The sequence below is a fragment of the Phyllopteryx taeniolatus genome, chromosome 12, assembly GCF_024500385.1.
Source record: "Phyllopteryx taeniolatus isolate TA_2022b chromosome 12, UOR_Ptae_1.2, whole genome shotgun sequence".
NCBI classification, from domain to species: domain Eukaryota; kingdom Metazoa; phylum Chordata; class Actinopteri; order Syngnathiformes; family Syngnathidae; genus Phyllopteryx; species Phyllopteryx taeniolatus.
In genome coordinates, this window is record NC_084513.1 from 12,477,414 (window position 1) to 12,504,732 (window position 27,319).

The following is a 27,319-nucleotide window of genomic DNA, read 5'->3' on the forward strand; positions in this document are numbered from 1 at the left end:
CATGTTTAAATAGCAATTTATTTGTTGCTTCTTGTCAGAAAGCAATGGGTTACACGGGATGAACAGGTGAAATATGCTGACATGGGTACACATACTGTACATAAAAACTAATTATTAAAATGTGGTTATTAGGTACGATTTTCAACACATCAACACATAAAAACAATCTTGCGCTACTGGACATGTTTGAGCACACAAGATTCATTGCCATTTCAGTATTGTTGCCAGTAATCCTCCGGTGGACACAGCACATTTTAGCAACATTTATTTTTTTTTTTTTTTGCGAGCATTTAGTCTTGCTGTGCAGCAGGTCAGAGCAATGAAGTGAAAAGTGAGTCTGTGAAAGTAGATAAACCAGAGCAGATCACGTCATATCACCAAAGCTGCAGTTATGTGGAAAACAAAAACAACAACTTCTCTCTAAGGGCGAAGGCATCTGCTTGTCGGGCGCAGACACATCTCAGCCCAAAAGTGCATTAACATAAAGATGCTTCACTTGCTGGACTAACGCGTGTGTGAAACTCAAATCGGAAGCAGACTCTGCTTCGTATTTGCGGGGTCTCCCTCTGACAATACTGTCGTAGGCACATGAAAATGAACAAGGCACCTTGAGTGTTTTGAAGCATTAACACTGTCATGACTTGAGCAGCAAATGAAACACAAGTAGAGCCCAGCTCTTAATCTTTTTTTTTTTTCCTTCCCCCCCGGACACTCAAGACTTGTTGTCCATGTTAAAAGTACTATGAAGGATTATTAGGGCCACACCGAAATAGCAATTACGAGTTGTAATTTCATGAAGCTAAAGTCTTGTAACATTACTAAACTAACGTTCAAACGAAAATACATTTACAAAAATATTTTGAGAAACAAAATTGAATGTTATGAGAAAAAACGGTGCAAGGCTGAATTGTTGAGAGAGGAAAAAAAATAAAACCCACAAAAAAAGAATTAGAAAATTTACGGGAATCAAATTGTAATATTCAGAGGGAAAAGACGTAACTGTGAGGATTAAGTGTTACTTTTCCAAGTCTATCGGCATTCAAATGATGACTCATAGTTGTTTAGGGCTGTGTGCAAATGTTGACATTCACTTGTCATATTTTTTTTATATTCCGCCTTTATTTCCTCCTAACATGACTTTATCGTTGCAATTTAATTTTTTATCTTTTCACTGTGGCCCTAATAGTCCTTCATAGAATACAATCCGTTTACTTTTTATTAAAGACATTCATTGTGTTATTTTGAATATGTGCTTTACATGAGAAACGCAGGGAATCACATGAGTTGGGATTTTCAAATGCAAGTCAAAGCAAATTTATTTTCGGCAGAAGTGGGGGAAAAAATTTCAATAAATAATAATCAAGAGCTTTGAGAAACGCAAGAGGTAACGTGATGTAAAACAAAACATTTTTCTTTGAGGAAATAAATAAATAGAACATTCAAAGCTACATTTCAAATCACCTTCTTTCACATCCTGAGTACGTGTAGTTTCCTGGGCTTCATCCTGATCCCTGGTCGTGTGGTGGGCGGAGGAACGCAAGGAAGTTTGGTGCTTGGGGCTGGGGGGGGGGGGGAGGGGGTGTTGTTCGAGGGAGGATGTTTGCTGGAAGTGGTGCTTTTTGTTCCTCAACCTGTCTGCCCTGAACGTGTAGGTCCCGTCTCACCTGCTTGAGGCATGAAGAGAGCATCAGCTAAGACTCAGCTGCGCAAAGCCGATCAGCTTCACCTCGTCTGGGAGTTCGGTGTCGTCACAGCAGGAGGCCTGCGAGGGGAACGGGGGGATGTCAACAAGATCCACGGAGTCAAATATCACCAACAATCCTTTTTGCTACTCCATTTCAAGATAGGCCAGCACAGGGAGTTGCACAATTTCGGGAATTTTCAAAGTTGGAAACTTTCCAATTAACAGGAATTTATGGGAATAAATCAGGTAGTCGCAAAATTGAAGGCTGGCTTTTCACCATGATGTCACACATTTCCCAGGTGCCAAGAGACAGACGGCGCGATCTTCGATGGCGCCACAAGGATGGCACCTTGGCTCGAATGAGGATTTTAGCCTTCTTCTCTACTGCCATAGTTTGAAATATGAGTCGAACAGAAGATGTTACGTGAGGAAATTGGCTTCCAAGGGAGACGGTCAGCTCTAATTTACATTTCAACAGGTTAGTTGATGAAAAAATAGATGTGGTGGAAATTCACATTGTGAACATTGCCATTGAGGATTAACTGGCACAGACATGCAATAGTGAAAAGGAATAGAGCAACACCACTGTCATCTACTAGCGGGCTAGCCATTCTGTTTTGCGAAAATTACACCCCAACCAAATGTAAAAACACTTAACATGGGGAAAAAAACATTACTTGTAAGACAGTCATTATAATAATCATATTACTAGTGATGAGAAAGAGTGCACTAGTATACAGGCCTGAAGATTGATACCAAGGAAATTGAACAAAATGCTCCAACGGCTTTCCACAGTCCACATCAGCCGCAACCCTAATGAGGACAAACAGTACTGAAAATGATGGATGGCTAATAATGGATGGCTTTCCTATAAAAACGAGATTTAAGAGACTCTTCGGATACACAAAATAATATTTTTGTTCAAATAATGTGCTTTCAAACTTCTCTGTGTTTAGTGTGAGTCAGGTCTTATCAGTCAACATCAGCCCTCACTTCTACTAAAACTACTGTGACCGAATGCGAGCATTAAGTGCTCCAGGTCCCTCGACTTGCGCAAAGATTAATTATTGTCTGCGCTTTGAGGGTGATGTGGATTAAAATATTAAATAGACTACAGCTAAAATAAGCATGTTCAATTCAACCCTAAAACTAAGCAATATTATCTTTCTAAAGGGAGAATTCTGTACTGCGTATAGCTCTTGTACTGGACCTCATTTGACACACGAGACCGTCTCCCACAGCGACAAGGGGGTCACATGTTGTTTACCCACATTTACAGAGTCATAAATAATTGACATACATGTAGAAGCCAGTCACATTACCAATTTCATAAACTTCAATATGAACGATCTTTAATGGACCATTAAAAAAGGGATGATTTTAAAAGGCTTTAATTCACAGCATGCAATTACTCTTTAAACACCCTGTGCCATGCTGTGCCTACTGAAGATCAAAATATAAAATAAAAAATAACTGTCAACAGCGTGTAGGCTCTGCTAGACTATCGCAAATTAGCCATGTGGAAAATCAGTTCAAAAGTTCCAGGCGGTAGAGCATGCTAAAACATTTTCTTGGTCTTGGCCAAATAAGCGAACACATTCCTACTAGTTGATAAATTAAAGTAAGCGAATAATATAACTACCATGGTCATTTTGTGTCCAAATGAATTGGGCTGCTGATACGTTTGTCATTTCCTTAAACCAGTGAAACGCTACGTTGCATCCATCCATTCATCACCTTCCGTTTATCTGGGGTCAATGTTAACAAGCACTGGTTTATAATGTCACTAGTAATACAAGGAGCACAGTTAACTAGTGCAGTTTTGCCTCACTACTAACATGTAGCTGTCCTACCAGTATAACAAATTTGCTCTACTAGTGAGGAAAAGGAACATCAGATATGCTTAAATGGCTTTAAGGAAAGCCTTTTGAGCATTTAAGCGATATATCCAGCTTAAGCTCCATGTACTATGGTGACTTGAGATACAAGTTCATTTCGTTCTGTGTCCACTCTCGTAACCTAACACACTTGTATCTCAAAACGCGTGATGTCACGCGATGCAATGCGGGCGTTGTCGGCCGCACGAGCGCGGGAGTATGAAGAGGCCTTTAGTGAAGCTAAGCTAAGCTAAGCTAACCATTACCTGGTGACTTATCAACTGCATTAGATAAAGAATCCAATTCACACTACTCACCTCCCATTTTTTTATTTTAACAGTATCTTATAGCGTTAACCAGTATGTTACTGTAAAGTCAAGTTTACAGTAACCTACTGGCAACACTATTGACAACCGTGTATTTTTTTTTTTAAACTAGACAATCGCGAAAGAAAGCCTTTTCTAAACCTGTCCTTCAAAATTGGTAACAGCCACCTTTCCCTCGTCTTGGGGGGAGTAGGCGAGACAATAAGACTGTCTCCTACGCGCTGCAAAACTTCAAGACAGAAAGGTGCTTCATGAATTCCTTGCTTGTTAGGTTTCTATGATTTGGAGACAATCCAGGAGACATAGTAGGAGATGCTTTGCTAAATGCCCACTCGTTTTCAATGTTTTCCTTCTTAGTATTAAAATGATAAATATTCTTAAAGAAAACATGTCTGAATGTGATCTTCATCTCAGACAAACAGACATTTTCACAACAAGGGGGAAAAGCGCATAGTAGCATGTGGACCTTCAGGTAGATATCAAGTTTGTTGAATAAACTGACAGGCTCATTTCCGGAATTATTGGATTATAAGCATTCCTGTGAGTTTAACAAAAAATGTTGACATGGACGTGTCAGGTTTCCTGATGTCCTCTTCGCAAATATCCCGCAGTCGCATGCCCTCTTTGCATTTTTAATCAACAAGCTGTTTATAGTCACACACTGACAGGCACGAAAAACTCAGTGGGGTTGTCAGCCATCAATCATCTGGGAACTCACCAGCTTAAAGGTCAATACTTTGTAGGTAGTTGGGTCATCTACAATCTTTTGAAGGTTAGCAGCAACTGCAATATGGAAAGTGCAAGACAACACAAATGTCAAGACACAAAGCAGGGCAAACAAATGCGATTTAAAAGGACAAGACAAGTAAATACCAGTAACCACATCGTGTCCATTGACAAGACCCGCGGAGAACAATTCCTGGGAAACACCATCAGCAGTGTCTTGTGAGGGAATAAGAACATAAATACTGCACATTTGTTTTCAGTTAACATATACACTCTAGAAACATCCAGCTCCACTTGTACCTCGTCCAGGAGTGAATTCGAACCGGATGTCGTTCAGTTCCTTTTTGGAGTTCCTTAAAGGAGAAGACACAACGCACATTCTGTGATCTGAGACAACACACTAAATATGTCCTCAATCATACCACACATGAGTGAATTAGCTTCCATGAGTCCATTAGAAACATCATGTAATTGGTGACAAACCACTGACAGGTGAAAATAGAACATGCAAGCTCAACCAAATAACTTACAAAATGGACATGGCAACAGTAAAATGGATGATAAGCACTGCAAGCCACAACACATCAGCACAGATTTGTTCGCCACAGTTAATGGGCATACGAGGGCTGCATTGCAACTCAGTGCATAATTATTCTCCCTTTTTGTGAGACCCATGTGATGCCGTTCTGAACATATCAGCGGGGAATGGTCGTGACCAGCAAGGACCTGCCAGCCTTAACACTATCAGAAGCACTGACCTAAATTTACTGACCTAAAGCACTGCACTGCATTGATTATAGTTTTTAAATGTCTTGCGTGCTTTTAAGCTGTGTAACCCAGTGAGTACGACAGGAGCTGCAGTCAGACGGTTAGTTCAATAATAGTATCTGCTCCATGCTTCTTGTGAGTGTTTTCATTTTGTATATGTGTGTTTGACTGTTTGTCCTGTTCCATTAATGCTTGTAAGTGCATTGGCAGCTTCCCCCCCCCCCCCCCCCCCACACACTTAACTCAAGTAGGGGAGTATCTGAAGCTTGTTAACAAGTCACATTTTTGGTTGACAACACAAAAACAAAACAAAACAACAACAACAAAATCAACCAAGCGACGGTTCGTAACTGAAAAAGCTTGCAAGTTGATGACATCATCATCATTCCATCCTCTAATTGGTCAGAGCAAAACTTGTTCCTGCCAATTTGGACTAGCAAAATACACCTGTGGCAAGCTGCACACATTAACAAAATATTATAATCAATATATCTGGTGAGTATGATGTGCTTTATTTACATTATTATGTTTTTGTCATGTTATTAGTTAAATATTGATTCTGAACTGCTCCATAGTGTCCTTTGCACAGTTGCGTGCTGTTGTATTGCGATTTGTAGAGCACTGACGTTTTCTAGAATTGTGATGTGATGCTACAGAGGTAGATTAAGTCTAGTACGTCCCTACTTAAGGCCCAGGTTCCAAATGCATTTGACAGACCAAGGTAGGCACATTTAACATGGCAAACAGACAAAACCTACCGAGCAACGTATCGACAATATTTTTTACACGTGGCCTTGAGGCCTTTTATAAAGGCTAATTGACAGGAAGTGAGAATGAGCAGGACTATTGTTTAAGGGGTGTCGTGTGCAGAAAAGAGACATGATGTTTAAGCATGGCACAACGTTGTGATATGTTAAGACTATTTTATTATTTGTAATACTTAAACTGGTGTATGGTTGTGGAATAACAAGACAAGATGGCAAATACACGCACCCACCCAGGCACGCACACACACAACCTTAATTGTATTTCTTGACTGATTGCAGCTAAACAGAAAAGCGTTATATAGAGTCAATGTTAAAATTATGGATGGGCATTTGATTTAATTTCCTTGATCGACTAATGGGAAAATGAATAATGGGAAAACGAAAATCAACTGATTTGATTATTTATATTATGTTTGTATTAAATTTCTAAAATAGCATGAAAAGCATCTGCGTGAATGTAAAGTAGCTCAGCTTCCTATTACTGATTAGGTTACTGCACAGATCAGCTGAAATAAACAATTTGGTACTACTGAATATCTATGGCAAAGTCTTCCAGTAAATTATGTATATCGTACATTGTCTGAAAATTAATTGAAAATGATTTCACAGCTTACTCTGACATTTGTCAAGTGTCTGCCTCTGCTCTCTAAATCTGAAAAATGCACAGAAATGTCACATCTTGATGAAACAATAAAATCAATTTGATTATGCACTTTTTTCTCCACTCTTTGAGCTGCTAATGAGAACTAATGTCCTCAGTCCTAAATGCTTCTTCAAAGTCGTGACAATGTGACTCTCAAGAGGGCCTTAGTGCTTTTACAGAAGAAAAAAAGCCTGACTTACTGGCAAGTGAAATGACAACAAGCCAATTATACCGCGACAGTATCTCAGTCAGTCCCTTGATATTATCATAACTCATGCTAATCAACTGCAACTCCCTTAGTAGTTGAGACCAAATTAGCTGCCGATTTGCTCCCACAAACACAATTAGTTTCATTCTTTGAAAATGCTGTATTTTGTGCAAACCAACAGTATTTATAAACATGTGTGTCCAGGTTACAGCAGGTAACCCCTGGTAGCCCCTGGGCTTCCTCTACAATTGGGACTTATAATTACATCCATTTTGCTAATCCACAAAAACAAAGAATGTACATGGTAATAATTGTGTGATAATTTTGGCAATGGAGAGTTGTATTAGAGTTTAGTATTTGGATCTGATTGATGTTTTAAAAGAACTACAAATTGAAACCCTCACAGCTTTAGGTCGCCATCTGAAACATCTGTATGCTGCATCAAACAGCGTGAGAAATACCTTTAACGATGGGTGGAGTCTGATATCTTCCATATAATCCCCAGAACATGAAAAGCAATATTCACCTCATGGACTGACTAACTAAAAAAATTATTGCCTCAAGAATAATCAACTCCGATTCAATTTTCTCAAAACTTGTATACTGAAAGAGGCAAAAGTGAATTCAGAAGCAAAATAGAATTCAGAAGTAATGTGACCTATTCCTGCTGCGTTGTAAGTCGGCTCAAGCGAAAGGAGTATGACGTGCTCATTTGTAGTTCATGGAATGTGAAGCATTGTGCAGAAATCCCATAATTTGACACGAGCCACATCAAACTTCAAAATCTGAAATCTGAAAGGAAAACAAACCATGAGAAATATTATCAAGCTTTTAGATTTACTGCTAAAAGCACCCAACACCTGTATCCAAACGTTAGTGATTTTCCAGTGGCCAGTTTGCCTTGTAACGTCCTGATGAGTGCTTTGTTAGCAATTACAGCTTTCTCGGGTAAGACCTTCAGGTGTCAGTGTGACCAGATTGCTGTGAACCATCAGTTCCATCAGGGAACCCAAGGCAGACATCAAGTGCCAGGGTGAGACGCATCAACACCCTTGAAAATGTCCCTCATTTGGTGTTTCCACATCAAGTAACAAGCAGGGATCCTTTAAGCTACACTGCATGGACAAAAAGCCCAGGAAAACCTTGAAATCAATAAATGATTCAATCAGGGGTTGAGCTATAGACACGTTATGTTAGTAAGGAAAGTGTTAACTCCATATTTTCTTCCATTTTCGTTTCTTGTAGGTCCAGGGGCCAGGTGTCCCAACACCTTTGTACAAGTAGTGTAGATGCGGGAAATCTTTCTGTTCTGCTTAATATTTAATTTGAGAACTTAATTATTTGAAAAGTGACATGACGGGGTGCCAAATGGTGTTAGTCAAATCTTCAGTTGCATAAATGTTTCTTACCATGCAACACAAAGACAAGGAAGCGCGCGCACACACACACACACACACACACACACACTAAGTGAAGTGATTGTGATTCCTTATACAGTACGTCATTTGGAAATGTACACAGGCGGGAGCATAAATAACAATCATCTGTCTCACCTTAGTCGCAGGACCATGTTCACAGCACCTTCAATGTATGGCAAATCCCCAAGTGGCTCCACCTGAATGAGAACGCGTGAAAGAATGAATTTGTACACACAAAAGTCGGGTGTGTACGGTACTCTATATTTGCATTCTATGGTCTTTTAAACTTAAACTGTGTCATATTAATATCATGGACCTCGCATATGGCTGAGTTACAGAATTTGTAGATATTTGTAGACCTTTAACATGACATCTGATACCTCGGTGTGTCACGGTGGGAATATTTGTCACAACACAAATCTGCGTCAGACACCAGCATCTGTAAAGCTGAAGTTTAAGGTGGAGTTTCAAACAAAAAATTACAAACATTTCAACAAAGAACCATCTGATAGCGGGTGCCTTGCTGGAGGCAGGGACAAAAACTTTAGCTAGAAGTTAAACATTTTCGTTTTGATCTTTACAGTTTATTATCATGTATGTTACGTCATATATGAAACATTCTAAAACATATATTGTCGCTATCGGGCGGAATCCTTGCATCTCCAAAATCAGGAAATGAAAAAAGGCCATCTTGCTTGAGTTACCAATTTGGTGTTAGACCTTATGTTGCTATCAGATACCGCTGTGCACCAAGATCAACTCAACGCCAACCCAAAATCATGTTCAATTGCTAATTTAATATGTTAAAAAAAACAGCAAATTTATTATGTTATTGATTAAAATGGTACAAACAGGGGCAGCTGTCCACGTCAAAGTTGACCCCCCGACCAGACAAAAAGCCGTTAATACTTCACAAAAGCAAATGACTGTGCTTAAATCATCTTCCCACCCTCTTTTTAAAAGGTCCTTTAGTGATGCAATAAATAAAACGATAAACTGAGTTCACTAAGTAGTGTACTGTAATAAGCAGAAATGAATCAGTATGCACTTATCTTCTGCAACAAAGCATTACTGCTATCCATTTTCAACAAAACATGCTCACTCAAATGTATCTAACCTAAATATTTTCACTCATCTAAAAAAAACATTTCAGACTTTGGACATCGCCTGAAAAATGCCGTACATTGTACTGTTAGTTTTCTGGATCTTATCAAAGCGACATCGAACAATGGTGTTTCATTTACAGCAGGGAAAGTTGAGACCAAAGAATAACCACAACACATAAAGTACTAAATGGGGCTTACTGCGCAGCTCTAAATAATAGTATTAGAGGTAGAGAAATGCCATATGATGGGTAGTTAATGGCTGATGGGAGCACAAGACGCCACCCCAGCCTGCTTTGGTGCATTTTGAAAATGATAAAGCCTTTGGAAGTGGGTTACAATAGCGGTGAGAATGCAATAGCAGTGAAACTTTACAGGCAGGGACTGAGCAGGCAGAATCAAACAGACTGTGACTTAAAACAGTTGAGTACATCCCTCTAGGAGACACACATGCACATGTTAATGTATGCAAAAATTCACACAAAGGCTCTCAGAAAATACGTGTGGCGCCAAGGTCACTGACTCATAACAAATGGGTGCAGCTGCTAAATGCTCATATTCCTCACCTGGGGATGCTGGATGGATAACCCATCAAGAGGAACATTCTTGACATTCTCCTCATTCTGCAAGCAACAAAATGAGAGGCATAGCTGTGAACATATTATTACACACCAATCAAGTTAGGACTCATTCCATAAAGACAACACAGTAAACGTAAATTGGCAGAAATCAAAGAGCAGCGATGTGCTTGTTAGATTCGAACCCCAGCTTGGCTGCTTTGAGTTCAACCGAGGTCAACAAATTCCGTCGAAATAGGAACGATAATTGCATTTACAAAACCATCTTTTTCCGAGTGCTGTCACCGCGCAGAATTAGTACGGAAAAAGCAGACTTATTCATCATATATGTCGTCTTTTCACCAGAATACAAAGCAGAGTGCCTTTTTATAAAGAGAGAAAAAAAGAATAAACTCACTTCTTTGGACTCGTCCTTGACCCGCCGCGACTGCATGGAACAAACAAGCAAAAATTCTGTTATTCCAGACTGGACTCATCTTCATGCGGTCATCAGTCCCACAATGCCTGCACATGTGCACAATGCACATGACATGAAAGACGGTACCAGAAATGCCACTATCTTTGAAATATACAAAAACAGCTATGCGTAAACACACACAAATTCCTTTCAGTTATCACATGTAAAGCATATTTAGGAAATAATTGCTGCGTTCCATTTCTGGAAGAATGAGGTTGAATGAGATATATTTGGCAAGGCTGTCCATGTGAGTGTGTATGGATTCCCTGTATGCACCATACAAATACGTTCATTCATTATCGTGTGCTATATTTTTGTGTATGAGACATGGAGATTATTCTCAGGAGTACAGCATAGCATCTGTGTGGTCACTTATTGTTTCCAATTATTACCACTGACAAGGAGGTTATAATTTCATCTGGATGGGTTTCTTTGTTGGTTTGTTTGGTTGTTAGTTCACAGCTTCCTTTGTGACTGCTAGATCTACTTACAATGATGTTCCACTTCCCAATTAATTTTGGTGGGAATTCACACAGTTAATGACATAATGAAAACATATTTTTTACTCAGGGAGATCACTTTAAAAATCTCATCAGAGATGAACAAAATGTTCAATCTGTGTGCCAGGTAGGAAACTGTCATTTCAACTGGATATGATCCAGATTGCTCCTATGGCTCCAAATCCCATTTTGCATTTTCAAACACATCTGTCGAATCTCATCAGATCAGGTTGTAATTTGTTGTGCTTCTGCGGATTGTTAGCTATTTCTTTCCCCTGTGGATCTGGATAAAACTCCTTTTATCCTATTAATTTGTTAGATTGAAGCCGTTCACTCATTGATTCTGCAGGTGACAAATGTTAAATCCTTGGGAGAGTTGTGCGCTCTGAGTGCTCGTTTCCAATTTGTTAAGTGGATTTCAGATGGAGATTGGATGCTCCTGTCATATTCGAAGTTGAATCCAAAAACCTGACACCAAACACGACACAAAACAATTTGCAATGTTTCCTTTTCTCCAGTAAAATAATACACAAATGAATCCTACTTACCCTGCCCTGGGTTACCGCCGCCTTGCCTTCCTCGCTGCCTTCGTCCAGCTCATCGTCGCTCCACTCCCAGTCGCCATCCTCCGTCTTGTGGAGATGGCCGCTGGAACCTGGGACCCGCCTCACCTACACCACGGGAGCATAAGGCCAACTGAATACATTTGAATAACTTGATGATTTTGTTTGTCAAAGCTACTCTTTCAAAGGCAAATATGACAACCATGTGTTCAACCTTTTCATTCCTAGGGAATTCATTGCGTACTGTATTAACTTCTTCCTACTCCATTTTGGACCGGCAGTACATGCTGTGTCAGTATGGCATATTTATAATGTATTTTTCATTTCTTTGTTTTTGTGTACTGTATGTTTGAAATCTAAAGTCCAATCATTCAATATTTAAGAGCAGGTAAAAAAGCATGCTGATAATGGATAGACATGGAAAAAAAGCATAAATAAAAATAACTACAGATACTACAGGCATCATACCGAAAGGTGTTTTCATATTTTGCTTTCCCTTCATAAAAATATTAGAACACCTCAGTATGATGTGGAGCAGTTCTACACCACAAAAACTGCCAACCACAATACACAATATACATATTGTTACATATAGGGTTGGACATTCTACAAAATTTTCTTGATTTAATGATTCATTTAAGATATATACTTATATCAAACTTGTTCTTTTGCCTCAATTTCTTCCAGACTTGATCAACAACTAATTCTAATTAAAAAATTCTTAATCAATAATTGCCATATTGCGCCCATTCCTAGTAACATGACTTTCTCTCAAACTGTGTGGGTCAATAATAAGCATTACATTCTTACAATAAAGATATTTTCAATTCTCTTGATGACACTCTTGCATAGGAGCTCATTATAGTGTCGCTAGTGTTATGACCAGTCAACAAATAAAACTCTTTAGAGTGGAGTTAAATGAAATGTTCAGTGTTGGCTATTTCAGAAGTAGTAAGTCAGTTAAATTTTGCAAGATCATTCTTTGCCTATTAAGCTGCAAGTGGATTCGCTTATGTAGTTGTAGTAGATAAAGCACAATGAATAGCACGGTGTAAGTGAAAACTCAATGAATGGAAGCCATTATCAAATATTCAACCCAGGCCATTACTAACCTACATTCTACCGCTACATAACATATAACAGAACAACGCAGATAACGTTTGGCTATGATTTCAATTCAAGAGGAAAGAAAGGCAAGCAGCAGTTGGCTCATAAAGCAGTGTGAGGTACAGTCAGTTATGGGATCACTCCAGTGTTACAGGCAGCACACAAAATGGGAAGCGACTAGCAACGGCTCTAGGCAACGATAAAGTTAAAGAGGCACTACCCCTCTGCTGCTGCCAGCTTTAGTTTCCAAACCTGACACAGAACCCAGAGTCCCCCGGTTCTGCTCTGGCTCCTTGATCAAAACAGACACAGATCAAGTCTCAGTGGCCAATCCTGACTGACATGCACATCATAAAAAAAAAATCACACTCCAACAAAAACACAAGCGTTCTCATATCACGTTTGAACAATTGGTAGAAATTTGTGACAGAATTTGTTGAATACCTTTATGAGTAGTGAAGTTGTCTTACGCTCATTTAATTAACATGCTTCAAGGCAGCCTTAAATGAATGAATTGGTGTAAGGCCGCCCTCTACTGGTTATTCCCCTCACCCCACACGAAAACACCCTTCGCAATTGCGCATGAAACTGGTGATTTCCACTCCCCATATCAGACAGAATTCCTAAATTAATTAAAGATGTAGCAAACATTTTTGAATGGCTATACTTTAAAATCCACTATAATATTTAGTTTTCATTCTGTGTTTCTGTCTCTAACCATTAAGCAAGCAGAAGCATATCGAGAATGTCTGTCCTGAGACCCCCTATGCCACGTTTTCCCCAAGAATAGCAATGTGTATGTTATGAATATAGAAATCCAAAACAGAGGAGGGCAGATCACAAAGAAAAGTGTAAATATCTTGTTCACGCCTAGAAGCTAAGGACATTCAAGGTGCTTGTGTGACTGGCTAAACTGAACAGGTTTGGGAGTGACTGTACGGATCACAGAGGTCAAACCATTCTAGGATTGTAGTGTTAAAGGGCATCGCTTGTCACTACAAGCGTTGAGAAATATTTGCTGAGTATGAAATGTAGGCGGCAGCATTTGTCAAATCAACAAAAAAACGACAATGTCATTAGCTTTGTCTTTGACTCATTGGAGCTAAAAAATCTACACCGTCACTCTAAGGATAATGGGCGATATTATTTTTTAAATACTATATACCAGTAGGGCAAGACAATGTGGCTGCAACTAACGATTATTTTAATAATAAATTTATTTGTTGATCATTTTTTTAGATTAATCGATTAATCAGAATTTTTTTTTTTAATGTGTTCTTTAACTGTCCATGCTCTCCTCTCTGGTTCTAGGTCCAACTCATTACCAGCCTCCTGACACAAGGTCTCTAATCGAGTAATCAACTATCAAAATAGTTGTTGATTAATTTGATAATCGATTAACTGATGAATTGTTGCACCTCTACAAGAAAGCTTTTCAGGGGTATGAAAACTTGATTAGGCAACAAGCCTTTGTAGAGGGGCATGGGCCAAAAGAGAAGCCATTAAATGTTGATGAGGATATGGACAGAGGTTCATTGTCATTAATGGGAGAATCCACCCCGAGAATCAACAGTCTCACCTGTCTGTCCATCATCCTGTAGAAACCAGGATATAGCTTGCTAACTAACAAACACATAAACATAAATACTTTTCTTTTTTTTGTTTGTTTCTATGTTGTTGTTCTATTCTGATTTTGGCTTTGGTTGTAACTTGATCTCGAGTGTGTTGATATTATTTAATTGTGACAGGATATAAATCCTGTAAGAGGTTGCACGCTGTACTAGTGGTTAGCACATCTACCTCAGAGTTATGAGGTTCTAGATTCGATTCTTGGCTCCGGCCTTCCTGTGTGGAGTTTGCATGTTCTCCCCTTGCTGGTGTGGCTTTTCGCCAGGTTCCCCAGCTTCATCCCACGTTCCAAAAACATGCATGTTAGCTTCGTTGCTTTAAATTGTTCATACTTTAGGTGTGAATGTGAGCGTGAATGTTTTTTTTGCCAAATGTGCCTTACGATGGCTGGCTACCAGTCCAGCGTGGACCTGCTGGGATAGACACCATCTCACCCACGAACTTAATGAAGAAATGCGCTACAGAAAATGGATGATGGATTGAAATCTTGTGTGTATCCCACAAAATATCAATGAACAAAACTGCCATTTTTGCACGGCAGCTGTTCTAACTGTTGCCCCTCCTGTTAATTGACTTGTCCGTGTTCTTGTCATCCACAATAGCTACAATGCTCTCCACGATGCCCTCCATTTACTCTGAAACACGTCAGTGTTTTTCCATCCCTGCACTTACCCACTCTGCCTCCCGGCAATTGGCCTCTACTGACCGACAAGGCGAACTCTTAGATAAAGCCAATATTATGTCAGCTGTGTCTGAAAACTGCACTTCCCCACAGCAAAGAACCAAGATCAATTTACCAAGCTTCTTTTTTCATAGTCAACCATTTCACTTAAACCTATTTTTCATGCAGAGCGATACACTGGGGGTAAAAACACGTCAGTATAGCTACACTCTTTTGCGACACAAGCCCATATTTTCACTTTATTGGCAAAACAGTTTGGGCATTAAGTGTTTGAGGTGTTGCAAAAGTCTAGCGCATCACTCATGTTGACTGTAAATGCGACATTGTGATGGAGTGACTCCACTCGATCCCAGCACTAGCATACAGTTTGTTATGTTTAGTCAATAACAGTTATTTTACAGAGAAGTGCAAGTGTCAACATACCTTCTTTGCTCTCTGGGATATCTTTGGTGCACGGCACAGTAGCTTTTCAACCAGATATTCTTTGTTCTGTGAGACAAATGCATCAAGTGAGACAAGACCATTTATAAATTGGGTAATGGAAAAACTGAAAAGTAGTATTTTGGATCTTAATCGCATCCTTTTGAAATCATCATGGTTAGTGAATGTGAAAAGACCAGAGAAGGATGTTCTTGAAGTAAGAGGCAATGGAATTTAGTAAGCTGCAAACTTGAAGGTTTTTGCATTACTATTTTAACATTTGAACTTCAGCACCAAATGATACCTGTTTGCTCTGGTTTCATATTTTAAACTGCTTTACCCATACTGTTATTGAGCAATGTAATGATATGTAAAGTTGATTTGATTTAAATTGCCATTTTTTTCTCTGGAGCACTTTACCCAGGATTGGGGGAGACTAAATAGGTAATTATATTACGTAATTAGAAAACTAAAACCAGGAATAATATGGCTACTAGCATAATATAATAAAACCAAATAGGGACAATAAACTTTGTCGGGAAGAGAAATAAATAAATACCTTAGCCTTTTGGAAAAATTTGCTCTTCAAGAGCTCTGCAGCTGCAGGTCTGCAGAGAAGAATTGTTTGAACGTATTAAGGTAATATTTTACAACAGGAAAAACATTTCTATTAATTAAAAGCCTTCCTCAGAGGCTTTCACTTGATAACTAAATGTGAGACTAACCTTTTGGCAGGATCCTTCTGAAGGCACATAGTTATTAGCTTCCTAAACGATTTGCCGTATTTTTTTAGCATTTCCTTGTCCTCAATACCAGTCTCCAGAGTGGGTGGATCGTTCTGCAGCGTCAACATTAAGACCTAAAGAAAGGGCACAAATCATTTTCATCTGCAACAGCAAAAATTGTGGCCGATGACAACAAAGTTATTGCAGGAAACAGTTTTTAAAGGAACTGTCATGTGAAGTAAAAAGAACAAGTTCCTCAAGATAAGTTTTTGTTCCTGGTTAACAGAGGCAGAATGTCATCTTGACATATAGTTGTTTCTCACAATGAAACTTCACAGCAAACAACATGGCATAGGGGTAAGGAGAGTCCAGTGATAGATTCAAAACACTGACCTTCATAGGGGGGTAGCGGTGATAGGGCGCAGATCCTGTCGCTAGTTCTATGCCCGTTATTCCGAAACTCCAAATGTCTGCTTTAAAATCATAACCTCGCACCTGTGGGTAAAGGATAGGACAAAATATTGGTCTAAGTAGCCCATTTTACTTTTTCAATTTGCCTTCACTTTTTGTTAGCCTGGTAAATCAAACTTAATGCCTCAAAATCAGCTTTAACTGAGTCCCTAAAATAATTCTTTAAGAAGCAAAACTTATATATTCACCAATATTTTACATTGTTACTTGTTTCAATTACTGTTTGAATGTTGGTTTCCCCCTATTGGTTGGCGTATACTATTACACATGAGCTGGTGAAGATTTGCCACAAACAGCAGTAGTGGAAGATGAAACTGGGATGTTTGTAAACACAAAAGATAATCACTAATATTAAGAGTTAATGTCATAAAAAGGAATTGGGATTCACCTGTTCCATCACCTCTGGTGCCATCCAGCATGGCGTGCCAACAAATGTCTTTCGAACTTTGTTTCTTGTCATATCCCCCCCTGTGGCTAGGAATGCGCTTACGCCAAAATCTGTAAAAATGAATAGTAATACAAAAACATATTCTTCATATCTGATATCTGAGCAGTGATTCCCAATGACTATCGTCAGGTAGGTGTTCTGCAGCAAATTAGGTTGTGAAACACTAATGGGGGCTTAAAAATATTGGCTAAAAAGCACCTTTCTGTGAAAACGTAGGTTGACGAATCAATAACAGCATTTCTAAATTAATTAGCTTGAAAGCAGTATTTAAACATTCTATCCGTTAGCTGTAACAGGCTAACAGATGATAAGAGTAGTACATGTGCAATGCACCTGCAATCTGAACAGATCCATCTTCTCCCAGCAGAATATTGCCGGCTTTCACATCCCTGCGGCCAACAAAACACACAGGCAGTCAGTTAAACGGCGAAAACATGCGGCGAAAACATGCGGCGCAGCATTGATTCTTCCATCCGCAGAAACGGGGCCACAAACGTCATCTAGACTGTTGCCCAGGGGGGCCGTAAAAAGGTCAAGCCTAGTTCCTGGTGACCTTGATGTTCAGGAAGTTTACGTCACAGCTGCACAAATGCAGATCAATATCGGCATGTTCACTTTAAACTTCAGCCATTGAATAGCATATTTCCAGGAAGATATACTGACTGTATCATAACAAGAGATAGACATGAATTCAAATAATTATATCAATAGTTATAAATAGTAAATTCTTAGTGTAGTGTATTCAGAGAAAGAGTAAAACGTGTTACCGGTGAATCTGTCCATTTCTGTGCAGGTAGTCCAGGCCCTCGAGGACTTCTTTCAGAATCGAGGCAATTATTGGTTCATCGAGATTTTTGTCTTCTTCTTTGCTTGTGTGCTTTATAATATCCAGCATAGAGCCTAAAAGTAAAATCAAATGATTCTCTGGATGAAGAACTCTATTACTGTGATAAAAAAAATAAAAAAGGTTCCAGGCAAAGTTTATACATTAGAGCAACCCGTAAGAAATGCAGATGAATCCCGACTTGAACAGGTTGAGTAAAAGGGGCTGGAGTAAAATATCTCTCCCAAGTCAAAACTGAGCATGATTAACATTCAAAGAGGTGATTTCTAATGCTGACAATTCAAAACCCATTATAATCATCATCATCATCATCATCATCATCATCATTCGGCCCGTTGGGTCGGAACATCCTGAACAATACTACCCCTCATTTCTCGGTTCTGCAGTGCATTCTGAAATGAGATCTGGAAATGCCATTTTTCTTGACTGGACTGTGCCAGTTGGGAGAAGCGATGAAATGATTGCTGCCTTTGCCCACTGACAAATTGCTGGCATTTTGTTAACTCTTTTTCAGACTGGGGAAGTACATTTCTGCATGTCTACTCACGTGGCATAGTGCCACCAATGAATGCCTTTGACGTGGCAGAGTTTAGTTAGTACACTATATATACCATTTGAACACTGCTGTTGTCCTTTGGTTAGTGTTCGGGCTTCCGTAAGTAGAATCAGCCCAATCAGCCTATTAACTCATTCACTGCCGTGGGCGGTTATATTGGTCAACAAGATTCCAATTGTTAACTGCCACTGACATATATATACGTCAAGCAAGTTATTAAACAGGTAGGGGGGTGGAAAAGGGTCTTGCCCTGCTTGTCTGTGAAATCCAGGTCTGTAAATCACTTTTATGACGAACAGATCCCTGAAGATGGCAGCATTGCATCGCTTTGGATTTGACATCAGTCCAGCTTTTGAGCACAAGAGTAACGATTCAGAGGTGACTCTCGGCTTATCACGTCAATTATGAGGGACAGAAATGCCGATATGTTGGAAGTCGGACAAGTTTAGGCACCTCACACTTGAACAGAGTGTTAAGTTTACGTATAGCGGTAGGTAGTATAAAGAGTGTGCCTCGATTGTGAGGAAAAGATGAAATAGTTCATGGAGTAAATGACGAGTGAATGCCACTGATGTTTAACTCAAGCCCGGTGAGTCAGCATCACTCAAAGCGTGTTTCTTAGTTGTACAGTATATCTGTAAATATTACTTTCCCATAAAAAGCCAGACTTGTTTTTGTTGTTTTATAGTTTGATGTATCACAAAACAAAAACTAAAAAAAAACTGTTCTGCTTGACATGTTTATTTTCAAATAAAGCCCGCTTTCTCAGCTTTTTAATCACAAACCAAAGTTTTTGGTGAAACCAACCCATGTCCTATTGCTCATTACTAAAGAATGGAAAAAGGTAAAAAAAAAAAAAAAAAAAAAAAACTTTTTGAGGTGAAAGAAGAGTTTACTCTTTCTCTTAATAGGTCCACTACTTGTCACAGAACACAATATTCTGTGGGTGTTGAAAGGTCAGTCAAAATGCTCTAAAACGACTGGCAATATAAGTAACTCAGCCTTGAAACAGTTGGCAGTAAATGAGTTCAACAAGTAGCCTTTTGTCTCGTGTAGAAGACTGGAATGTCATGTCTTGCTAAAGGCTGCCCATGATAAAGCTATATGAGATTTAACATCCTTTTGGGAATTCATAATATACAATCCAAGGCTTTTGATGTTGTTAACTTGCTTTATACTTGCACCTGAAAGTGAACCTAGTGTATTCAGCTTTGCTTTCATGCTCATACTCTCCCAAAAGAAAAAGGGCTTCTTTGTTTACAGCATATTAACTTGTTTACACAAGGTTAGGCCTCATATTCAAAGTTACACTTGATGTCTAACTGTAGAGTATCTGGAATTATAAATCCAGTGTGAAATAATGCAAGTGGGATAATCATGAAACACATCTGATATATTTTTTCAAGACCGCTCAAAGTACATCAGAACTGAGCCAAAATCATCTTCCCTGAATGTTAAGTATAGCTTAGCAGGTGAAGCTTACCTCCACTAAGAAGTTTCATGACTAACCACAGTTCATCCTTCACCACAAAGGAAGTATAATAGGTGACAACATTAGGATGGTTGCATTGGCTCATTGCTTGAATTTCTTTCTGTTGGGAGAAAACGAAATATTTCATGTACATGTTAGTTTTTTCCCCTTGTGCTACTTCATAATCAACCATGTTGACAACAAACTGATTGTAGTTTAACAAAGCGGAACCTTGCTTTTCGTGATTAATCTGTTCCACAAAGTCTGACTAAAACCGAATTGTACAAAATTCAAAGCAGTATTTCCCATAAGAAATAATGAAGTGGATAAAGTAACATTTACCTTGACTAAACACTCTTAATGTCGTACACATTGAGGAGGGGAGAGGGGAGTTTTTTTCTTGAATTCCAAAGTGTTTCTCGCCTTCTTTGTCAAATGGCACTTGGAACTTTGGCGTATTGTGAAAAAGTGTTCAGCAGATGGCGAGTGGTATTCCACAATCAAAGCTTTGATTAACAAGTCAAGGCATCCCGGTTTGCTCGACAACAGTCGGAGAAGTTGGGCTAACATTAACGTATCATCCTGTCAGAAAAATCAGGCTCTTAAAATAAAAACAACGCCAGTATAACAGTTTCACCACATTTTCGGGAGCTCTATGGTGGCTTATTTCGCTGTCACACTCAAAGAACTTTGACTTGTTTAGTGAGTGTGACTGTTAAATAAGCCACCATATAGGCCAAGAAAATGTGGTGAAACTGTTATTATAGTGCATGCTTTTACTTTGAAGGTCTGAGTTTTAAAAGATGTGTTATGCAGATGATGCCTGAAAGTTGCAGAGAAGACCGGGAGGGTTCTTGCTTTGAGTTGTTACAGTTTTTCACAGTCGCTTTCTTCACATCCTTGTGTCACTTGCGGACATAAAAAAAAGCAGTTTCTCATTTCTTTGAACAAGTTGCAAATGCTTTGGCACATCCATGCAAATGATTATGTACAATTCTCTGCTTTTTTCTACGTAATCAATTCCTGATGTCGTCATGTTGATCAAAATGTTTCATAGTGTTCTCTGTTGAATAGTCTCACCCCCAGAACATTTAGCCATTAATTCATCGAAGTCTTTACATGCAAAATGAATGAACAAGTTGTCATATGTCAAGCATATTTCTATACATATACATAGACCAGTGGTGCCTAACTACCGGGCCACAGGCCATTTGGTTTTGGCCACCCCCCAACCCCGCCAACTACTGTACTGCATTAGACTTTCCATCAGACTTTTTCTCCCAGGTGAATCTAGAAATTCTCTAACAAAGGGAAATGTGTGAAGCATAATATCAACCAATGATTCACCAGCTTTCTGAAATAGCTCATCGCAAGAGAAGGTATTCATTTTGATGTGGATGAGAATTTGTGGCCCACAAAGATTGTACTTTAATTCCTACAGCACTGCATGTTCAGTTTTCCCTAACTGTAGTATTTTCACAATTCTACTTTTTTTCCCCCTTTGTGCTATGCAGTGCCGTCATTTTCATTATGTATTGCATTGACATGGTCTGTCAACAAATCACTGCGCAAACAGTAAAAGTGTAGAGGTGAATCTTCTCCAATCTCTTTTAATCAATCTTCCACATACACTAAGGTGTAACCTACAATTTAAAATAATTTTAATTAAAACTTTATCTTAAGTTGACATTAGAACATCCCTCCAGAGTACACTGTTATATTGACAACATGACTAAGCAATTTGACTGTCTTATCCATACACAACGACACAAGGACTTGTCATTCTGATGGCAGTGACATGTTCATTTACACAGATATTTTACTTTTGAGAGATGAACTAAGGATTTTGAGCAAGAAACTCACTTTTGAAAGTAAGCCATGGTGTTTTGCTATTTGTACGAGTCGTTTTGAGAAATGCACTAACTGTTTTGGAAATGTGGAAACTGATTCGAGAAGTATACCAAAGTAACTGAGGAAAAACTGTACTATAAGCTTACATTGTAGAATACGCCTTGCCGTCTGTTGAACCCTTTATACACAACTTACGCAATGCTTCGGATGAACCCGCATCGATTCCAGGAAATGAATGGCCGAGTCACGTTTTTTTGTTAGTTTTTTTGTAAGAAAACCGAGTAGAAGTTAGAAGGCCTGTACAAAAATTAGACCAAAACAAATAAATAAATCATTGAAAAACGAATCACATGAAAACAAGGGCAGATGTAAACAGAGGTTCCACTGTATGAGCCTAGATGATCAGAGTGACATTTGGGGTGGGTGGCACTAGCACAACTAGAACAGACTTGGCCCTTATTTATTCTACTCACCAGTAATTCATCCATGCTGGTCTGGCATTTTTCCAGGTTGATTCTCTTAATGGCAACACGCTCCTGTCTGGGGGAACACAGGGCTGCCTGCACCACCGCTGTGGCCCCGCTACCTGAATCAAAGGCACCACAGAGGAAATTTTGACTTGCACACACAGCTGGAAGAAAAAAAGTGACATTTCCACCTCTATGCACTCTGACTTTTTTCTTTAAAATAGACTAGGAAGTTCATTAGAAATCAGACCACAGTGAAGTGGTGAAATTCTTCATGCTGAGAGACACTGTGTGACTGTGACGCATCGCTTGTCAACTGTGAGTGACAGATAAGCAGAAGTATTGAACAGATGTGATCTCAGTGGTTACCAGTTGATTATGAAAACAGAGGTGCTTGGGAGCGCGGGAGTGCGCGTGGGGCAGCGAGGGGGGTCTTTCGCCCGCCCGTCCCGGCGCGCAGTGGACAGCTGTGGTGCTGTTGCTTATCTATAACGATAAGACATGTCAGCTGGAGGCTGAATGCTTCTGCCACGAGATTCTGGCAACTTCCGTTTGAGCTTTCAGCATTTATTTGAGGTGTTGTACCTTTTGTTATAGTACATGAATAGCATTATAGAACAAAATGATGGGACTGATGTAATTGAAAGAGTGCATTTCATACTTAGCAGGTAGCTAATCTGCAAAATCTGAGACTGAATGCAAGAGCTGCCTTACAAATATAATGCAGTTTTGATGACGATTGTCAAATAAGTATATCTACTCACGGTTACAGCCGTTTCTTGTATTTTAACGGTCTCGTTTAGTTGCATGAAAAGTTAGAAACGTGTTATAAACACAGTATGATTCAGCAATGCTCTACACAACAAAAAAACTGTTCAATTAATGCCTCTTATAATGTAGATTCTGATTTTACCTTTGTAAATGCATTTTTTTAATCTATAAATCTTATACTGGGATCTAATAATTTGATTTTCTGGCTGTACTTTAGGTTGTGGTCAGTAGTGAATAATACTGCATCAGGGATGAAAAATCTAATTGTTACCTCAATAGCATAATTTTCATTTTTAACTTACTGTAACAATATCAATAAAATAATACCAATGTGCACAAACAACCTAATTAGCATGAACACTGCTAGTCATTTTAAGAGATTTTTTTTTATTTCTGTATAACAATATTAATTGTAATAATTCACATTAACCCTTTTTCTGGTTGGAATCTACCCGCTTTGTCTCTGGTCGACAATCATGTTCACGTCATAAGGCAAGCACATTGCCCACTACGTTCCATCACAGATAACAATGATGTAATTTAACTTGTAGCATCTGCCCTCTATATCAGTCATCTAACATAGTGGGCTCAATGCCACGACTCGGCATCTGTGTGCCTGTGTGTATGAAGTACCACGATACTAAGCAGACACCGAAGGCAACGTGCCACGTTCAAGTACGGACCGTATTTTACACAAGCAATGTAAACCGGTAGCCTGTTGTCAATGAGTTCACATCCGCGGTTGCTATTTCACGTGTAAAGGGGGGGAAGCCGGTGGGCCTTCCAGTTCTGGCTCGTAATACGCGGATAATAGTATAACGTGTCCGCGGTAATACAAAGCCCCCGCCCATGACACCGCCGTGTACTAACCAATGACTTCCTGTAGCTCGTACGACTCCCTGGTAATTGGCCAGCTAGTTGTAGTCGGCGGCGGCTGTACAGGAACCGGGGCTTCGCCTTGGTCCGCCATGATGATGGTGGTGGTGGTGATGCTGCTGCGCCGGTTAGCCGCCTCTCGCTGACACGAGCGAGCGACAGACACCGAGAGAGAGCGAGCGAGCGAGTCAGCTTTGACCTCCCCTCCTCAGCGAGTGTCAGCTGGCAGCCGCAGCCGAGCAACCCGGAAAATAAAAGGGCTAGTCAAACCAAGCGCGTAGCGGTCTTGCCAGATCTGTCACGTTTCCGCACTTTTTTTTTTCTGTTTTTTTTCCCCCTGGGGTGGCACTCAGTAACTTTAGTAGAAGTACTCTGGTAAAAGTAGAAAATACTGATTCGGACCCTTTACCGAAGAAGTGGTGTAAAGTAACGAGTTACAAATCATTTATCTACTTAAGTATTTTAACTGCTTTACTTAAGCAGACGTGGTTAGTAACCCAGTACAGATATTTCACTGTACTTAAGTATAAAGTACTTTCTGAATGTACTTAAGCACAATTATTAATATATATATATATATATATATATATAGACTACCATCTACACAGAATGGAGAGCAATAAATACTGACCAAATGTAAAAAACGCAAACACAAAACAACAGCAGCAGTCTAAGTAAATCACTACACCGTGGGGAAGATTTTCAATGTCAATGTGCAAAGAAAAAAAGTGCTACGCCAGAGCGGGAGCAACTGGTATCATTAAATTCAGCAACTTTTGAGTTGAAAACTATACAAAGACCAGTGAGGTCAGTTTGTGTCCGCTCGAAAGGTCAAGGGCCTAAGTCAAATTCACTTCTGTTACTAGCTTCAGTTTGCGCAAATGGCAATTTCAATTCAAATGTTTTTTTTTTTACTCCCTACATTTAAAAAAATATCCTTACTATCTAGTCCTTACTTTGACAAAATAGGCTTGTTGCTTTTTCAACCTCCGCAGATGACAATGTGATGGAAAAGATGTAACTAGAGAGCGGTAAAGTCAATCATGGTTTAGATCTGGATTGAAATTTTGGGATCTTATAAGAGAGAGAGAAAAAAACCAGGGACAACAGCGACATGGAAGAATGTCAACCAGGGAGCATTAAAAACAATGACAACAAATGTGCAAAAGTTATAAAAATTGGTATTTCATGTTATTCATTGCCAAAGTTACTTTTTTCTTTTGAACTCAGCATATTTCAGTCTGCACTTTTACCTAGACTTAAGGAGTTCAATCACTTTACCACAGCATTTCTTTAAAAACAAGTATCTGTACTTCTACTTCAATCAGAGTTTGACTACTTCACGTGTATTATCGTATCTCATATGGCAATATAATTAACTATGATTATTGTGCTGCAGTTAAGTTAAACAACATATAATAAACGTAAGACTATAATAAACGTAGTACTATCAAGTACATACAGTACCACATATCTGCATCACCACAAACACACATTGTCAAATATTATGCGAAAGAAAAGGACATTTAATAAATACAAATTTTGCTAGTGTACCAAATGGAAGACTGCAGCCTAACAATAAATGTTTTTAAATTGACGTTAGCATTAACTTTACCACTTTTATCAGGTCGACTAGCGTTTTAATTGAGCCTAATCCATATATGCTTTGCATGCATAAAACATCATCGAACTGCAATGGATAAAATGACGAGCTGACCAAACTACTCAATTCCGTTTGTCCTACAAGGTAAACGACAGGACATAAACTCGGCAACAAACCTTAATTTGTTTCAAGTGATAAACACCAGATGATTTAATAACTATTTTGGTGTAAAGTAAGAAGCTTGCGTTCATCGCGTTCAAAACTAGAACAACAGTGATTTTAAAGAACTGTCTATGACGACTTGATGATCGTCATTTATTACTCCGGTCAAGCCAGCCGCCCCTAATTTTGTTCATACTCGGCATTACGGTAATAAGTCGCCAACTCGCGGCGAAACCCACCTTCAAAATAAAAAGCTACCAATAATACGGACGTCAATGCTCTTCGAGGAATGCAACCACCAAGGTTAATTTGAATCTTGAGATGCATTAAAAAAAAAAATTTGTTTATTTGATATCTTATGAAAAATAAATGGTAAATGGACTGCACTTATATAGCGCTTTATCTACACCATCAGTGCCCAAAGCGCTTTACAAAGCCTCACATTCACACACACATTAATAAACCAATGGGCGACTGCTGCCATGCAAGACGCTGCTAGGCCCACTGAGAGCAAATTAGGGTTCAGTGTCTTGCCCAAGGACACTTCGACATGCAGACAGTCGTGAATGTGAGGCTTTGTAAAGCGCTTTGGCCAGGCACTGTGATGGTGTAGATAAAGCGCTATCTAAGTGCAGTCCATTTACCATTTTCATAAGATATCAAATAAACTAATATTTTTTAAATGCATCTCAAGATTCAAATTAACCTTGCTGGTTGCATTCCTTAACCGAAGAGTACTGACGTCCGTATTATTGGCAGGCTTTTATTTTGAAGGTGGCTTTCGCCGCGAGTTGGCGACCTCTTACCGTAATGCCTACTATGAACAAAATTAGGGTCGGCTGGCTTGACTGCTACTTTACGAGTGGAGCCTGGCTTGACCGCACTCATTTATTGACGCACATTTCTTAAACATTCCCGGAAAAAGTCTCATTCATCTTTGATAAAGGGCGTCTCTAGATTATGTATAAATAATAAGAGAATACAGGAGATGCTGTTCATATTTTTAATGTTCCAAACTAGAAGAATACAAGAAGGCAACTAACAAAATGCTGTAGCTAGTAACATTTTCCAATACACTCGAGTCTTGAGCGTTAAAGGCTGGCTGAACCGTTGCACATGCACAACACAAAACATTCAATACCTTCCTCTCTCTTCAACAAAGTTTCTTGAAGTTGGCCACATATTTGTTTTGAAGTTTTTGACAAAATGACGCTTGTTTTTTTTTCCTGCGGTGGTGTATCAATCTTCTTCGTTTATTTCTTGACGGTCGACAGTAACAACCTTTGGTGTGCATTGGCGCCACCTTCTGTTTAGTTTTTTTTCAGGTTTTCTTTTTTTGACAGCAAACGAGATGGAGCAAACGGCGATTTCCCTAATAAAATCGAGGGTGACGTTTTTCGTTATTTTATTTACTTTTTAAATATGGACGCGAATATTTAACTGTAGGTGATTTTTTTTTTACTAACATATAATATTTGTATTACCCTAGCTACATGAGTGGGGTAAAACATGAGGAACAGCTCCAAGTAAGTATCGGTTATTCAGCAGTAAGAAAATGGCAACGCCAATGTTTATAAGCTGTTTTTTTGCTTCGATTTAAAATGCTTTTACTCATTTA

At 39.1% G+C, this 27,319-nt stretch overlaps 1 protein-coding gene across 4 annotated transcripts; it reads right to left on the reverse strand.

The window, feature by feature from the left end:
* Positions 1 to 26,982, reverse strand: stk39 (serine threonine kinase 39). 4 transcript variants are annotated; one of them, XM_061791614.1, is made up of 19 exons: positions 26,843 to 26,982; positions 22,659 to 22,775; positions 22,296 to 22,408; positions 19,984 to 20,092; positions 17,868 to 18,000; positions 17,434 to 17,489; positions 17,041 to 17,150; positions 16,575 to 16,676; positions 16,182 to 16,315; positions 16,016 to 16,064; positions 15,460 to 15,525; positions 11,604 to 11,726; positions 10,496 to 10,525; positions 10,087 to 10,143; positions 8,553 to 8,614; positions 4,914 to 4,966; positions 4,761 to 4,829; positions 4,606 to 4,670; positions 1 to 1,762 (listed from the first exon to the last, which is right to left on the reverse strand). In XM_061791614.1, exons 3-19 carry the CDS (start codon positions 22,308 to 22,310, stop codon positions 1,688 to 1,690), a joined length of 1,308 nt encoding a protein of 435 aa, XP_061647598.1. In that variant the 5' UTR covers positions 22,311 to 22,408; positions 22,659 to 22,775; positions 26,843 to 26,982; the 3' UTR covers positions 1 to 1,687. The 4 variants fall into 4 exon arrangements, with proteins under 4 accessions (XP_061647598.1, XP_061647596.1, XP_061647597.1 ...); XM_061791612.1 differs by lacking the exon at positions 22,659 to 22,775 and adding an exon at positions 23,931 to 24,158 and having other exon boundaries at positions 26,843 to 26,981; XM_061791613.1 differs by lacking the exon at positions 26,843 to 26,982 and adding an exon at positions 23,931 to 24,358.
* Between the last annotated feature and the right edge of the window lie 337 nt (positions 26,983 to 27,319).